General features: G+C 39.9%; 2 protein-coding genes across 5 annotated transcripts in view; one reads left to right on the top strand and one right to left on the bottom strand.

The window, feature by feature from the left end:
- The window catches only part of LOC137973832 (UMP-CMP kinase-like), an 8,787-nt gene extending 2,996 nt beyond the window's left edge, over positions 1 to 5,791 (bottom strand). The window contains exons 1-5 of one of the 3 annotated variants that reach the window (XM_068820720.1): positions 5,707 to 5,791; positions 5,397 to 5,511; positions 3,109 to 3,252; positions 2,846 to 2,983; positions 1,449 to 1,525 (exon numbers count right to left, since the gene is read on the bottom strand). In XM_068820720.1, coding sequence (XP_068676821.1) covers positions 1,449 to 1,525; positions 2,846 to 2,983; positions 3,109 to 3,252; positions 5,397 to 5,483 — 446 coding nt within the window. In that variant the 5' untranslated portion in view covers positions 5,484 to 5,511; positions 5,707 to 5,791. Of the gene's footprint in view, positions 1 to 1,448; positions 1,526 to 2,845; positions 2,984 to 3,108; positions 3,253 to 5,396; positions 5,592 to 5,620 lie in introns of those variants that run through there. The other 2 variants (XM_068820719.1, XM_068820718.1) reach the window with 2 other exon arrangements.
- Positions 5,792 to 5,865: 74 nt separating this feature from the next.
- LOC137973946 (guanine nucleotide exchange factor subunit RIC1-like) overlaps positions 5,866 to 17,500 on the top strand; it is a 59,679-nt gene continuing 48,044 nt past the window's right edge. For both annotated transcript variants that reach the window (XM_068820853.1, XM_068820852.1), the window contains exons 1-8: positions 5,866 to 6,093; positions 7,127 to 7,234; positions 9,364 to 9,440; positions 11,373 to 11,471; positions 11,873 to 12,015; positions 12,479 to 12,612; positions 12,961 to 13,052; positions 14,054 to 14,142. In XM_068820853.1, the coding sequence (XP_068676954.1) occupies positions 5,953 to 6,093; positions 7,127 to 7,234; positions 9,364 to 9,440; positions 11,373 to 11,471; positions 11,873 to 12,015; positions 12,479 to 12,612; positions 12,961 to 13,052; positions 14,054 to 14,142 (883 nt within the window). In that variant the 5' untranslated portion in view covers positions 5,866 to 5,952. The remainder of the gene's footprint in view (positions 6,094 to 7,126; positions 7,235 to 9,363; positions 9,441 to 11,372; positions 11,472 to 11,872; positions 12,016 to 12,478; positions 12,613 to 12,960; positions 13,053 to 14,053; positions 14,143 to 17,500) is intronic.

Below are 17,500 nucleotides of genomic sequence, written 5' to 3'. Positions count from 1 at the left end.
GGACGGGATGCCAGTCCATCGCAGGGCTACACTTATACACCTGGGTGGAGAGAGGCACTGTGAGAGTAAAGTGTCTTGCCTAAGAACACAACACAATGTCCCCGGCCAGGGCCCCGAACCCGGACAACTCGCTCCAGAGTCGGGCACACTAACCATGAAGCCATCGCGCCTCCCAGTGCTTGGTCCAAATTTGCAATTGCCCTAAGAGTTAGGGTTAGGGTTAAAAGTATGTATACATGAGGTGTATACATGGAGGATCTTGGACCCACGACACACGACCCAAGACTCACAACCTACCCACCCATGCCGATTAGACACTCTCGGTGTAGCGTCACATGAAAAGAAGAGATTAAAGAAAATTACGCTAACGTCTTTAAATAAAAATGGCAATAATGAACTTTATTTAATTGTCACCTGAATTGAGCACTGGGGAACAAATTGGGGGCACTGCACAAAAAGAGGGGGAAATCCTTTGTACCAGGAGGAAAACCTCTCAAAGCAGAGGAGAAAACCAACAAACTCATCAAACTCAATCCATGTGAGGCAGAGTCCGGGAGTTGAACCCAGGCCACAGTGGGAGTGCTCTAACCACTGTGCCATTCCTCTCCCAGTGCTGCAGATGGATATCATTTCAGCTTGGGTTCACAATATTATTATTGATAACAGGAAAAACCTTTCACACCAGTGCATTGCTTCGTCTGGTAAAAAGTAACACCCTGCATCTGCATCACACATTTTACTAATACCGAATTATCATTTATTATATGGAGGAGAGTGTTTTACTGGGAACTAAACCACTCGTAGATTCCATACGCCATTGCATCCAGGACCCGAGTGGCGTATTTTCCGTATGTCACGTTTGTGAGTGTCGTATCGTTCAATGACGTCACGATTCCGCCTTTTTTTTCCCGCCTTTTTCATAAAGCCCAGACGTATTTGTAAAACTTGACTACTTTGAAACACAATAAAATCGGAAATATTCAATAATATTTAGTCTCCATATAATATAAAGAACATTACACGTTGGCTCGAAGATATGAATTTTATGTTCTCGTGGCAAGAACAATATCTCACTCGTTTGCTTCGCTCACTCGTGAGATATTGTTCTTGCCACTCGAACATAAAATTCATATCTTCTCGCCACCGTGTAATATCCTCTATGTATGTAATGTGTACACTGTACCATGATCTTTGTCAAAAAGTGATACTTTCCTTACAAGTACAAGGTTTTTCTTCTATTATGCCAAAAAATGTTTTACTGTGGGTTACCATTTGGATTGTCCATCTCACTTACAACCTTTCAGAAACATCTGTACCAGGTACTACAAAACACCCTTTAGAATTATTCTATTTTGTGGAGATAAAATAGTTTTTCCTTCATGTTTGTGACACTCCCTTCTTTTTTTATGGAAAAAAGCAATTACTGGGAAGAAGTTTTATTCGTGTACCTCTTTCTTAGACTTTCAATATTATCATCAGATCTCCCACTGGATTTCGCTCTCTCCATTATTCTCCTTATGCATTCCTACCAAGGAACATACACATCATCAGTCAAAATACAGCAATTGACATTTCATCATTCTCTATCAATACACTCACCTCCTAAGGATATACAATGTAATATGGCATTTTTGAGTTATGTCTGCCTCCTCTTCAAAGCGAGTCCAAGGGCAAAGTTTTTCTTATGAAAATTACTTTTCTTTCATGTAAAGTGGAACTAATTACCACCAAAAAAACTTGACACTTAGACTCGCTTTGAAGAAGAAGCAGACATGAACTCGGAAATGGCCTATTGACACAAACTCACAACAACAATATTATAATAATTATAACTATAGTAGTAATCATGGATTAGTAAAGTGTGTTCAATGTATAGTAAACTAATAATATTTTTTATTGTACTGATTGCCCAGAAATATTCAGGGAAAGTGGACGTGTGGAGTGCTTTCTGACATTACGCAGAGAGAACTTGAATCTCCCATGAAAAGCAGCTGAGTTGACAAATCACAACTCGCCATCATTGCCAGCACGAATTGCCATGCGGGAGTGAATTGGCAGTGTCTGTTTCCTACAAACCACACCACTTCACAGCTTTCTGATGTTCTGATATTTCAACACAACTTCAATTACTTTTGAAAAAACAAGGAAGAAAACGACCAAGGAACCAACACCTACAACTGCAAAGCACGTAGAAATATGGGGAATTTTAACATTAGAATACATCCTCCTTTGTTGGAACGCAATAACTGGCCACGTCCCAGCAGATATGTCCAGAAATGTCCTCAATTAGATGTGCACAGATTTCAATGAGCGTCATTAAGTGTACCCTTTCTCTTCTTCCCAACCTTAACATAACTTGTGTCTCGGAATACAGACAGTTTACGCCACAAAGTGTCGCCAAATGTTGCTTCTCAAGTAAGGATAAACAGTGTTCATGGCTTTGAATCCTGTTGAAGCCAGCTGAATTTTTCAGGCGACTACAATGGGCAATTATTACCGAAATTATCCAGAAGTGTGACGATCAGTTCTCCCTTTCATCTTATTTATTTCACAATACTTAAACATGGCCAATCACATTATTCAGAGGAGGTAGCACGGCGAGAAGAACACTTGCTCTCCACAAGTGCCCATTAGTGTCACTTCAATTCCAACTTGCCTTCTTATCCAGGCTGACTTTGTACTGGTTCATTGTTTCTAGCTGGTTATGATAAGTGCTGCAGCATCATGCATGGACCAGAAAGTGGCTGCTTCTGGCACTTCACACGTTCTAGTTCAATCAACAAAAGTTGAGCAACCCTAAATAATGAGACAGTTACGACGACAGAATCAAAATCAAGACACTTACTTCTTCAGTGCATTCAAAGAACAACACGCATTTTGTGTACACCTTTCCATCCATCACTTTGTTCCAGCCTTGCAGATTATTATCATTTCTTGGAAATCCATCAATAAGGAATTTTTTTATGCTATTTTTGTTCATTGCCTTTAAAAAGAAATTAATGTTAGAAAGCAGAGAAAATTTTTTGTACAGCTGTTAGTTTGAACTTCATATTATATGACTTTGTTTAAAAGGAAAAAAACTTCTAAGAAACAAATTTTGTTCAGTACCTTTTCAATCAAGCTTATTGTAATTTCCACAGGAACGATCTTTCCTTCCTTCATGTAAGAGTCGATAAGGTCACCGTTTTCCGAGCCAATGGCTCTCTCTTCTCGCAACAATTCACCTGCCGACAAGTGGATATAACCAAATTCCTGAAAAAGATTTCAGCCATTCCAGATCTGCTGTTAGATTTAGCCAACCATTATGTTACTGGCTGTTAAGTTTACAAGCATTACACAGTAGGTGCTCTTAGTCTAAGATCTGTTGGAAATTGTAGCATGTGTGTAGGACTATGGTGACATTAAAATATGCCAGTTTCATCTATTATCTGACAGTTTTCTTACTGTTGTAAATCAATTTGTGTAGCACAGGTACAACTGCAGCTTTCCTAAGGAATTCTGGAGAGTTTGATCTACCTGTAATTTAATACACAGTAATTATTGAAGGCCTCTGTTCAAGCCCTGTTCTGACCAACAGTTGAATTTGATCCTGGTAGTCCCTGGTTCAACGTCCTGGCGGCACTTGTAAATGACCAACTCATTTGCCTCCAACCAGTTGAGATTTTTAACAGTTGTTGTTGTTCTGTTCAGAATCTGTTGTTTCATTGATTGTGTTATATTGGCCCTGAAAAGCTCCTATGGGTATCATGAATCCAAATCCTCTTACATTTCTGGAAGGTGTAAACTGCAGATTGCAGGTTATCCTCCCATGCTGACACTCTCAGGGCTTCGTCACGCATTCCTCCCCCAAGAGCGTCTGCTGAAATGAGGCAGAGTTTACGTAGCCCAATTACATCGGTCTTCCACATTCTGGAAGTGCACTTTGGACCCTAAAAATTTTGCGTATCGTTACTTCAAGAAGATGAGTTTCGTGTGCTGGGAATTTAAAGTCACTGACTTAAATTCTTATCAAAGAGATACTGGAGCGTATAAATTGCATGCTTTGGCTTAGATGTTTGCGGCTCACAGAATGAGTACAGTAGCATTCATATGGTTGAAATATTTTGCTCCCGTGTGATTCAAATTAAACCTATTCATGGCATTCACTTGGGATTGAAATCATATTTACATTTCTTTCTGCATTATTTCAGTGTTTGTCATTTGAACAACCCCATTTCTTGTCAGTAGTCTTTTGGTTGAACTGATTTAGGGTTTGTTTTATTTTTCAAATCAAAGAAACACTGGGTACGAAGGATCGGTTCACAACACAAAAACATTAAATCAATTATTATTAGAGATGATCATTACCAAAAGCAGTCTGGAAATTTCAAGCCTAAAGCTTTCAAGCTTTCTTTTCACTACTATCCTAGTAGCATTTATTGTGCTTGACGGTTATGGTTCTGGTGCAGTTTAACATTGAGTTTAAATACACTCGCAATACTTTAACATTTTTATTTGTAAAAAATTTTTATATATTTCCACTGCGCTTTCAATTTTAGATGAAACGACACCATACCCTTGCTAAGCACTCGCATTTTGACTCGCGAGAGTGCACATGCATACTCCACTGTGGAAACAAAATTAATGTTTCTGAGGAATATTTTGGAAAGGCTTCGTCCCTTTCATGATTCATGCAAAGAAGAAGTTGATGCATTGATGTCTCCAGGGGAGCAATCTACATAGCGCTGATTGGTTCTTATGTAACCTGCATGTGATTTCCAGATGACAGTTACTTACCAAAGGGAAAGGAATGTGTGGACGCTTGTGACGCTCCTGGGGGAGGAACGCGTGACGAAACCCTAAGAGTGTCTTTGAGTGTCTGGGAGGCTAGTTGGAGATTAGGGGTGCAGGTCATTGTTTCACCATAGCTGCAACAACCCAAAACTTTACTAATGCTAACATTATGCCTAAAAGATAACTTTTAAGCCTAAGGTTAGCATTTTTGTAAAGGTTTGGGTTGTTTCAGTTACAGTAAACCAATGACCTACAACCCCTAACCAGAACCTGCAATCTGCAACCTGCACTTTAATTACACATTTGCAAGAACGAGTAGCACATTTTATTCATTATAAAAGAAGTATCACCAATTATCATCACATTTAATTTAATAACATCAATTTAAACTTGAACGATAAGCATTTTTTTTTTTTGGTGAATATGTTCTTTTGGTTGGTTAAGAAAAAAAATAATTATAGTAGTTTATTGTCAAGGAAAAAATCCTACAGTTTCTCAACGAGTGTCATTGACGCATTTCAAACTGAAGCCTACCAAGCTGTCTAGTAAAATTGCCACGTTTGCCAGATTTACAGATCTTAAGCTTAAGTACTTTTAATTACTGAAACATCAGCTGTGCTTGCCTTAACAATCTTTTCGCATTGAGTTCCTTTTCCAGCACCAGGTCCGCCTAAAACAAAAATAACAACCGGTTTGGCTGCTGAGGACATCACTCTTCTAACAGAATCGGTGATCGTTCTGAAAAGGAACGTGAAATGAAACATAAGATTTAAACTCTGAATTCCCGATTAATTTCCTACGTTTGCAGATCGTGGTAAAAGTTTACTAAGAGGGTGGTACTGGGGACCTTTCCAAAAGTGGCACTTTCACACATTGTATTTTCTCAAAAAGAGTCTAATCTTAAGGCTTGTCCAAAACGGCATTGACATATACTTAAATCGAGTAATGTCGCTTGTGACAAAGAGGCTTTTATCTGATGTTTTTGATATGATTTCCAGTTTTCCCCTCCTCCCTTGGTCTTTCCGTGCGACACATTCTTTTTGGAGGGTCTGGGACCGATCATACCTATAAAATACCGAGTCGAGGCTAAGAAAACAATATGGCGGATTTGTTATGGCATTTTTGAAAATATGCGCTTGGGTGGTATAAAAACCGATAATCTTGACAACATCGGTTGATATGTACTTCCCAATCGGCTGGCCAAAGTACTTTAGCTCTAAAGATGTCCATTGTGGTGAATTAAAAACTCTGAGATACAATAGAGATCGGTCTCTTCTGGCAGTGGTTTCAGATCACAGTGTATGCATTTGGAATAACCGGGTGAGTTTCTTTCAAGCTAAATTCTTATGCCTCTGCATTTTGTCACATTACGTGTATGATCATAATGACCAGATACTAGAATACTCGGCCACTTATTTGCATGTGTATTGCATATCGTGACAAGTCTTGCTCTTCAAACTCGGTGGTGGACAAAACGTTAACACTGACCGCCAGTCCATGGACTATCCCGATGGACTACCCCACAATTTCGAATGGATACTATTGGTCTACATGTAAGTAGCGTCTCAAATAGTGCTTCAGCCTAACCCCATTTTAAACTGTGTGGATCGACAGTATTTATTTTAAGTCTAAGTTACCATTATGAAAAGACATTCTCTCATGGAGTATATACCATAATAGTTTTGATAGCCGATTGCTTCATGTAAATGAAGTGAGACCGGTACAATTCCGAGATTTAGTCGCATGTGGCCGTGCGGACAAAAATAAACAAGGTACGTGCAATGTAACTATAATTATACTCAATTCAATTCTTTCAACAGTACTCATTTGGAATGGTATTTTTTAGAGGTAGTAGAGAATTCTTTAGGGGTATTTTTGGGTAGTCCTTTTGGGAAGTCCATAGGGGTAGTCCAGGGTCGTGCCATTTTTTTATCCACACCCCCTCCCCCTCCTAAGGATAGCTGAAATCTGTACCGTCGATGTTTTGTCGGCACCCTTTGAAAATAATGTCTGGGGGGTCCAAATTTTGTTGGCTTCTTTGAAGAAAAAATCTGAAGCCCCCATAACAAAAACACGCCATCCTTGGGGGTCAGTGTTTAAATGTCCACTACCTCCAAATTAAAATGGTAGACTGTATTCGGAATTCCACCCACCTGACAGAATGCTCTTACCCTGTAACTTGTAATAAGACTGATCTAATCAGGAAAGTATTAATAGCCAGCGAAGACTTAAAAAAAAAATTGTACTGAATAGGAAGATAGATAATAATCCAATTATTCTACCAGAGAGAGTGCAAATCTTGTTAGGGAACTTAACATTATTTGCCTTAAATTCTTGTTTTTGCTGCTTTTAGCCTAGAGTATTGGTAGTTTCGTATCGGCGCTCGTATGATGCCATCAGAGATGTTGGAAAAAATGTTACTGTTGCTTGGAAACCAGATTCAACTGCTCTGGCAGTCACTGTAAGTACATAAAAATCACTCGATGCATTCACTGATGTCAAGTTGAAATCCCATGCAAAATCTTCTGAAGGGACTTGAGTATTAATTCTGTCCAAATGTAAATATTGTCACTATAACGCAAAAGTGGGGTCAAACAATTTGACAAATGATGTGGAACTGAAGACCACTCCTCTCCCTTTATTTTGATGGGAGTTTTTCAATCAAAGCATGACGCTATGTAAGACTGATTATCCATGAGGTGAGTAAACTATAAGCACATGCACAGAAACTAATGTACATGTATATCTCGTATACCACTTTGCCCTCCAAAGGTATACATATACAGTAGTTATACAGATGTACCATGTAGCTAGAGCTCTTCAGTTTCCGTGGCAAGCATCTCAATTTTTCCTATTATTGCTAAATGTAAGTTTTGAAAGATACACGACTGTATACTGTAATCCAAAGACAAGACGGCTGACCAAAGTTGAAGGCAATCCAAAGGTTCCTTAATTTCTTTAGCTTCTACTATAACGGGTGGGTTCTACTCCAATCCCGTTGCATGCACAACTTGTCCCCAGTGATACTGATGCTCAGTTTATCCACCACAAGAAGATGGAAAGCTGAGTGAACTTTGGAGCACACAAGCTACGACTCAAACCCGGAGCCCTGAGATTCAATTCACAAGCGATATCCACTACACTACTAAATAATTTTTTATTATGATCAGTTCGAAAACTACATTAATGAATTATTATTAAGGGACAAAAATAATGTATCTTCACTGGAGGTGCTCTGAGTCTCTTGAGAGGACTGTACAATACAGCCTGCTACATGTCAATAGGCCATTTCATAGTTCTTTGTTCCCACAGTGACCTAGCCTATGAATGGCTGCGAGGCTGCCGGTGACCTTGTATTAATATAGACCTCACTGCTTTTCTCATGTACTGTAAATGTTGTTGTTGTAATTCTAATTAGTCTACTTAAACATTAGAAAAGCACTAAGGTTTGTATCAAAACAGGGTCACTGGCAGCCTCACTTTCATTCTTAGGCCTGGTAACTTAGCTACATGTACATGTACAACATACTGTAAAATGGTCTATTGGCCAATCTTAGTGCGCAATTTGCACACTGTATCTATACTGTAAGAGATATAATATTATGATTAAAGTGTAATATTAACCACTTGAACATATTTTCTTTGTTAGCCTTTTCTACAGCTACATGTACACTGTAAACATTTTCAGTACCTAAAGGTCAAAAGAAAGATCAGTGAGCTTCACCCCTTGGAACTGTATGATCATCTTGAGTTGACCACAAATCCCCAAACTCAGTGTACCGTAGTTAAATTTATAAGGAACTTTATTTAAGTGTCAAGTGTTCTAGCACTGGGGTACTAATGATGTAAACACTGGACAAAGAAATCAAATCAGTTTATGTTATAAAACATTGGTTTTTGATCAGAGGGGAAAACCGCAGTATGTGTACCTAGAGAAACACCCCTTGGAGCAGAGTAGAGATTAGAATCTCAACCCATATGTGACGGCAAGTCTGGGAATCAAACCAAGGCTACATGTACATTGGTGGGAGATTCCTGCTCCTCCTAATAGGTCATAAAGGCACTTGGTTCACACTACCTAAAGAAATTAATTTTGTTTCTGATTCAGCAGCTAAGGATAGATAATGGTATCGATCATGCCCCAGTTGTTCAAAAGGTGGATAATGCTATCCACCCGATAAATGACTATCCATTGGATAGTACAATGTAAACTTCTCTTTGATTTATCCACCAGATAGTGATTTATCCAGTGGATAGCACTTAGTATCCATTGTTTGAACAACTAGGGCCAGATTCTCCACTCTGGAGAACTGGCTAGAAAATCTTAGGATTCCTTCAGCTCCAGGCTTTTAAGTATTACAAAAATATTATCTTTTCTCTATTTATGCATATGTATGTAATTAAGTACAAAGCGAATAAAGGTGTTGTTGTTTGTTGTTATTCAGTTAATGGTTTATAATAGTCATCGAAAGGAAAAGAACGTTCGGTGCTTTAGGAGTTTTTAGCTTTAATTTGTAGGGTAGCTTCCTCTATTTTTATTTGAAAAGTTGCTTAGTCCCCAAGATGATATTGTTTGGCCTTTTCTAACAGACATCAGAAGGTAAAATTGTGTTTCTTGAGTTACAAAAGACCACTGGAGTTCAATTGTATGTCCCAAGATTCTCAAGGTGAGTCTTAAATTCTTATGAACAATACCCCATTGCTTTTTAGTTTTAATTAGTTCTGTTTCATTGTTATTCTTGCATAAACCCCACAAGTTCTGAACATACAGTTGGATCAATACGAAGATAAAAAGTGGGAGATATACCCAAAAATGCAAGTACCAGTAATGGACCCTTGTCCAAAATGGCTGCCAAAAATTCAAATACGTATGCTAAAACTAATGCCAGAAATAGAAAGACCACCTTTACTTTAGTAACTCAGCAAAGTTTCGGCATATCAGGTGTAATATTAGCTGAGAAAATGTACATTGTGAAATTTACGACATTTTAATTCATGACTGGGGGTATGACGTACAGTATACTCCCAGTCATACAAACGTCTGTAAATTTATCAAATTTCAACTCACGCAAGTGATGTAATACCTAATACGCTGAAACTTTGCAGGGTTACTAAAGTAAAGGTACTCTTTCTATTTCTACATGTATTTCTGAAATCAGTTTTTCATTCAGTTCAGTTTTAAATCATTCAAATCCATTGCAGCCATTTTGGAGAAGGGTCTATTACATGTAGATGCACATGGATTTCAATAAGCATCACAAAGTGTCCCCTTCCTCTTCTCCCCAATTTCAACATCACTTTTTTTCTTTGGAATACAGACAATTAATGGGGACATAGTTTTTCAGTGAGTGATTAACCCATTGACTCCCAGGGGTTCCCCATTGACGAGTAAAATCATCTGGTGTTAGACAGAGTAAAATACTAAGTCTGGCCGGTTTGGGCCGGTTTGGGTGTTAAAGGGTTAATGGGGACAGTGAGTGATTAATGTCACACAGTGTCCCCCAAATACTGCTCCTCAAATAAGGATAAACATCTGCATTTACTGTAAGCTAAAAGCAAGGCTAACCATTACCCTTGCCTTATCATTAGAAATAGGTAACAAGGGCTTACGGCAGAACTGACCGGCCAGACCAGGCATTCAGGACAACTTACTCTAAAACGCCTTCAAATTAACACACTTCGAGGATGATGTACATGTATACCCCTCCAGAAGAATGTGAGGGGTTATCATTCAAGCATTCCTTCAAAATGTTGCATTTTCTTTGCAAACTGACAGGTCTGGCCAGCCAGTTCAGACAAAAGGAAAGCACCCTTAAACTTAAAGGGACACTTCATGTTTGGTGTAAAAATTGGGCGTGCATCTAATTAGATACAATAATTTCTGGACATAAGAGAAAAATGGAACTCACCTTAATCTGTCCTGCCTTAAGGAAACCAAAAAGCCCAGGCAAAGGTACCCTTGATCCAGGCACTAAACTCAGGTACCAAGGGACTCATGGCTGGGGAGGCCAGCTGAGAGCCCCTCACCAGGGTACCCAAAAACTGTGTATGTAGATGTTGTGGTTCAATTTTTTTCCTGATTCCAAAGTTTTTAAACTAGTTCAGTTTTGAATATTGGACAAAGAAAAATCAACATTGAACTGTTTTGAAGAATTTTAAACCAGGAATAAATTTGAACCACAAGGTGAAGCAAAATACGTACCTGTTACTGCAGCAGAAGCTATAAGATGTGAAGAATTTGGATAATGCTCTTAAAGGGACATGGTCAGCTGTTGCATGTGCACACTGAACACCATTTTTAGCTACCTCGTTAATCAAGTTTATTAACGAATTATGTAGGATAAGGAAAAGTATAAAATGAAACAGGTTTTAAGTTATTTCTAATGAAAACCTGAGAAGATTGAAGATAAACTCTGTGCGCACAATTTGATTTCAAGTTCAGTTCTAAAGGCACTTGTCAAAACTAACTAGTGTCCAGGTCAGCACAGTCCCAATGCTGATTGTGTCCCTTTAAGTAGAGCTACATTAATGTTAAAGAAATACCAGTCACATAATTTCTTTGTGAAGCTTTCAACTAAATAATGGTTTTTTGGTTTCAGTCGTTTTAAAGGACATTCCTCCCTTGTTTCTCCAAATGGGGTTCCTGCACTGAAACTTGTTGAAATTTCTGTTGTTCCTGTCACTGGAGGTGTTATGAGGTGTGTGAATTGCAAAGAGTTGATTTGGTCATGCAAAAATGGTTTCACAATAATTGTACAGTGCTGCTACATGTTATGCATCTAAGTGAACCTTTAGGAATGGGCACAATAGGCTGCAGAAATTAATTTAGATGGGTTTTTCAGTGACCTTTAGCCTTAGCCTTTAATAAATGTATCATCTTTAGATTCTGCAGTGGAAAAATATTTTGTTATTGTTGTCTTTCAGCATAATTATCTCAGTTTGCCATGAAACAAGCCTGTCTTGCCCTGTAGTTGATCTAGACTAGTGGTCTCAAGGAGGGTGATCAAAACATCTATACTTGCCTGCTTTACATGCACTCCAAAATTAATTATCTTTTCGCAAACATCATCATTGAGTTGTAAGTTGATTTTCCTTGCAGTGTGGCGCCAAGGCGAGATGAGTTGTTCGTTTCTACTGGCAATGGTCTTCTTCAGCGAATCAACTGGAGTGGCTTATTGGAAGGAGAGATGACCATGTCGATACACTCCATACCATTCACAAATGACTTTGAAAGTGCACTAGGTATGGCTAGAAGTTTGAATTCATTGCACCTTTCATGAGAGGTTCTGGTATTCAGTAAAAGCTCTTGCTTTTTTCTTGCTGACTAGTGTATGTAGCAACCGTTATCAACCGTTTCCAGACCATTAAAAACAGAGCACCTCAAAGTTGAGGGAAATCTGTCAATGTCATCACGAGATTTTACTCTTTGAGCTGAGTTGCTATAGAGATTCAGATTCAGCTTTCGCACACGGCAGCGACTAACTTGAAAGCTTTAATCTTCTCTTTTCTCCTGTTCAGGTATTTGTAAATGAAACAAAACATCGAAATCTGAATCTGAAGCCGAGTGTTTGATGGAAGGAAAGTGGATTCACTGATTAAATTTTGCAGTTAGATTGGGCACATTAATAAAACATGTATGCGTATTAATGAACCGGTAATTATTTATATATAAATTATGCTGATTTGGTAATTCGTTTCCTTTTAGCAATTCCTTTAAAAACAGAAGGCATTAGCTTCCGTGCCATGGAATACAGTCCTTTGTTGGGTGGATTTGCTGTTGTCTTGGCAGATGGAAGAGGAGGATTTTTATCTTCTGAAACCGCTAATTTTGATTGTCCTGTAAGTTTCCTCTTCAAGGTATTGAGGGCTTTCAATAAAAGCTGGTTACTGGCAGTCTGCTGCCCCCTATGGGACATCTTACCTCCATTTCTTTAGCCTATGAACTTGTTCTTGTGTTTGAATTCGTGCTACGATCACAGCCGCCTATCCCACCATCACCAGCCACTCATAGAAAAAGTTACTTAAATTTTGGATGTTGTTTACTTGGTTTTAATGCTCTATTCATGAGGCTTCACAGAGCATACTGTTTACAACTTTATTTTTTTCCTCCTGAGGGTTAGGGTTAGGGTTAGGGTTAGGATTGTAAACTTACCGTACAATCATGTACATGTATGTTCAATTTACTAGGATATCGTTGGATTGTGGGCAAAAGACCTGTACTCAGCTACTTGTGTTGCAATCAATCACAGATACAGACTCTTGGCCTATGGCTGTACTAAGTAAGTGAGTAATTATTATAACCTCATTACCTTGCTTTTGTTTACACAATTTGAAGTTTGTATGGAAACTACAATTGTGGCGAAGATTTCTTGGGGCACCTTCTTTAAATTGCTTCAATTAAAGGAGTACCTTACTGTATATTATATAATGATTCTCCTCATAGTGGCCTCTCAGGTGCCTCCACCCCACCCCAAGCAATATTGAAGCCAACTGCCCCTTTTCTGAATGTTTCAATCAACATTGTAAGGGGAGAGGATGTGGGGAGAAGGTTATCCCCATGCGTTGCACTAGTGAAGACTGGATAGGATAACAAAATTAAAGGTTTTAAAACTCATTGACACTCATTCATTTTTACATAAAAATTGGAAACATGGTTCATGCACATTTGTAATGCAATTGTTAATGTCCCCCAAAAAATAGTTTTGCTCAATAAATCAGCAAAATACCTTGTTGCTGTACTCATAAATTCTATGAGTAACTTTTGTGTCAATCATCCCTTTTTGAGTTGGCTGTTATCTTGAGAGCTGCTTGTGGGAGATGTGGCAGGGAGTCTAAAGGCAATGAGAGTAGGAAGGGGGATATTTTTGGTTTGCTTTTGACAGTACAGCCCAAAAGGACTTCTTTTTCATCCACAAGCCAGAAACGTCTTGAGGCTACTGTACATGTACTTGTGGAACTCTTGTGCCTGAATTATGCAGCCACAAAAACTTCTTACTGTAATTTAAAATGCAAGAACTTCTTTGAATGAAGAAGTCTGAACTGCAAGAACGTCTTTGCATTAACATCCTAAAATGTACACCATTGCAGCTCTGTATGTTTTGGCCTACATTATTGAACAGTTCACCCCATAAATCGGGTGCAGTACGGTTGGTGGAAGTCAAAACAATGAAAAAATGTTGCTATGACATTTTTTCTCATGAACCCTCTGCTTACATTTATTAACCATGGATACAAATCAAATAGATAAAGGTGATCAGAAACGGTTTTTTCTTTTTTTCAGTGGGGAATGTCTTGTTTATGGTTTCGATGATATAACTGGAGCTTTACAGCTTTCTCACAGACTTGTTTTATCCAGCAAAGACTACCCTGGTATCCTTTAAAGCATCCAAAAGTTACTTTTCTACAAGTCATAATCACTAGGATTATTTCAAGTGTGGGGAAAATGATTGATCTGATGTATTGCTGCTCTAAATGATTATTAAGCCTAAGTGTAGTTGTATTTAGTTGTATTTTAGGTACAATCCAGGACTGGTGTAGACTGCAAGCAGTCGCTGACCGATTGAGGTGATCTGCGAGTGGCAATTCCACAAGCCAAAAGTAGTGTGGGCACAGGAAGATGTGCGACCATGCTACTCTCGGCTCGCAGCTAGTTGCCACTTGAAGATTTGTTTATTGAAGCTGTTCTTGTTTCTTTCTTTATCTTTTCCCTGTACATTTGTCTTCCTTGAAATGTTTTGTTTTGTCAGTCCTTGTCACCGAAGGGATTGATGAGCATTCACTGAATAATTATCCCCTTCTCAAGGGCTAAGTCGCATGTGGAGGGTGGGTGCCTAGGAACGTGGAGGGAGGTGTTTGGGGAGGGGGGGGGGGCTGTAATTGTTGACCCCAAAACCAAGTAGTTAGAACCTACATGTAAGTGCCTGCCTTACCTACAACCCAGCCACAAGCCCCGCCTGCCACAAACTCAGCCCCCACCCTGGCACCCGTCACTGGAAGAACAGTGGAGAATGTACTGTGTAGATAATGGGTAATGCTACAAAAGAAGGGAGAGGAGGGTGGGAACACTAGAAAAGCAAGTTAGGTGAAACGCCCCGTACGCTGAGCAGAGTAACAGTACAACCACATACAGTGACGTAAGCAGCGACCGGAATAGGGGCGACTGTCTGCGTAGAAATGCCAAAAAGTTATTGATGGCTACCACTGGGCAGACACTGCTGTTGTCCTGGCCCATACAGATGGTGCAACCCACCCGAAAGGGATCTGTCCTTGAGCATTTGATGTGGATCTTGAAGCAGGTGTGGTTCACCAGCCCATCGCCCTGCACGTCGCTAACTGCCAGATGGATACTAGGGTCAAATCGCAGATTGTAGTCTTTTTATGCCCCTTAATAGATGCTGCAGCTGAAGACAATTGACAAGGGGATCGGGCAAGCCATGGTCGATGTGAAGGGAGTGCACAGCACTGAGGTACACTTTGATGGACAAGTGGTGGAGGCTGTCAGCCAAGGATGTCCCAAAACACATATTAAGTGCTTGTTCATCAGCTGGTAGAAGAGCCCCATCTGGACTTATACTGCCTTCCTGTTGGTAAAGACTGATATAGCAACGCTGGGCAGACATTTACACATGATGAGTCGAAGGAGGAAGGCCCTGTGTGAGGAAGAATTGACATCTGTCGGTCAAGTGATTCAGAGGGCTGTCCAAAGATCTGGAGGGATTGGTTATTGAAGATGAGCCACCCATAGCCCAGAGAACATGAGGTGTCAGAGGAAACTTGAAAGTCAGGAAGGGGTGCCCATTCTGACATCTGGAAGAGTTCTTGCCACCTAATCAAATCCAAATGGAACTCCTGGTTCAGCCTAATGGGTGGTCATCATGCCTGATGGTATACAGTAGGTTGATCATGCGATGCAGGAATGCCTACCCTGAAGAGTGATCTAACAAGCATGGTGGAGGTTCCCAATCAATGACTCCAATTCATGCCGCCTACAAAAATGCTTACCAGACCACATATCCAGCAAAGCAATAATATTGACTCTCTGTTCTCTTTGATGGGAGCTGGGCTTGTAGAGTTGTTGAGTCAAGCTCAATACCCAAGATGTGGAGGCAGGTAGAAGGTCCTTCCAGCTTGTCATGGTGAAGGGGGAGGCCTAACCTGGAGGACAGGTGGATGCACACCTGCTGCAAATTGTTGTCACAAACTGGAGAGGTGGGTGGGCCTAAGGTCAAAAAGTCATCTAGGTAATGCAGGAAATCACCCATGGTTGTGAGTAGCCATCCACTGGACTGTCTGCAATAGCTGCCAAAAAGGAGGGAACTGGACGCAGACCAAAGGGGAGTGGCATGTCCACAAAGTATTTGTTACGCCACATCATTCCTAGGCGTTGGTGATCTAGCGGATGGATTGCCACATTACGGTAAGCAATCGCCACATCAAACTTGGCGACCACAATTCCCTGGCTCCAAGCCAAAACTCCTGTGATAAAGGCATCAACTCTGACTTACTGAACTAAGAACAGGGCCTTGGGAATGCCATTGTTCACATTGTGGCCCTCTGGAAATGACAAATCCAGGATTAAGGAGGCTCACAAGGGTTTCAACACTTAGAAGACACTCTTTTTGGATCGAATGACGCTACAACACTGTATCACATAACAGCAATGCTATGGTACCATAACTATGAAACACAGTGATCATTATTGTGATGTAATAACTTAACGTTAATTACCTTGGCAATGGGAAGGCCCTGCAAAAACACCTATATTTTGGATTTAGTTGCTCATATCTAAAAAACGGTTTTCGTGACCCCCCTTTTTTATTGCTGAAAAGTGATTAGAGGGCCACAATGACACTTTCGGCAAAGTTAATTCAGAGCCACCTTAACAAATCACAGAATTAAGGTGGCTCTGAATCCGCTAGACAGATTTTTTTAAAACTTTGCACAAAGTTTCATCTTGCCCTTCTGATTTCTTTTCAGAAATAAGAAATGGGGGTTGCCGAGTTCGTTTTTGAGATATAAGCAAATAAACACAAAATAAAGGGTGTTTTTACAGGGCTTCCCCATTGCCGTAGTGACATATTGCATCACAATAATGACTGCATCTTATTCAGCAAAAATCTGTGTTTCATTTGGTACCACAATATTGCTAATACATGATACAGTGAACATTGTAGTGCCGATCCTTCCAATAAGAGTGTTATGTGGAAGCGTTGAAACTGATTTGAGCCACCTTAAACGCCATTTACCCACGGCAGGTGGTTGTGTTTGAGAATCGACCAAAGCGGCTGATGTGCCAGTCTGGAAAAGGCAAAGTAGTTGGTAAAAGGACCTGCAACTCTACTGCATGAGACTTTGGCCTTAAGGTAATCATCAATGATGGCAGGGTGCATGTGGGAAGAGGATGATCACAAGGATATGGACGAGGCATTAAAACCGATGTGGAAACCTTCCCGGAGTTCAGTAAGAACCTAAGCAGCTGACATCTGATCTGGGTAGTCACACAACTCTGCTTGAAACTGGGAGAACTGCAACAGGGTCACCAAATGTACTGGGGCTAACGCCAGCCCCAGTTATTGCCGAGCAGTTTGGATAATCAACAATTGATATTTTAACGATGAAATGATATATGAAATGGATCATAATATGAACTGCGGATATGAAATGAAGTGAAGCTATGATCCTCGCAGTTATGAACGCAATTTCTGCAATTGCGTAGAGAAGCCTGAAA

Source organism: Montipora foliosa, chromosome 10, assembly GCF_036669935.1.
Source record: "Montipora foliosa isolate CH-2021 chromosome 10, ASM3666993v2, whole genome shotgun sequence".
NCBI lineage: Eukaryota > Metazoa > Cnidaria > Anthozoa > Scleractinia > Acroporidae > Montipora > Montipora foliosa.
The sequence above is the reverse complement of the archived record's forward strand: the minus strand, read 5'-3'. Positions and strand labels throughout refer to the sequence as shown.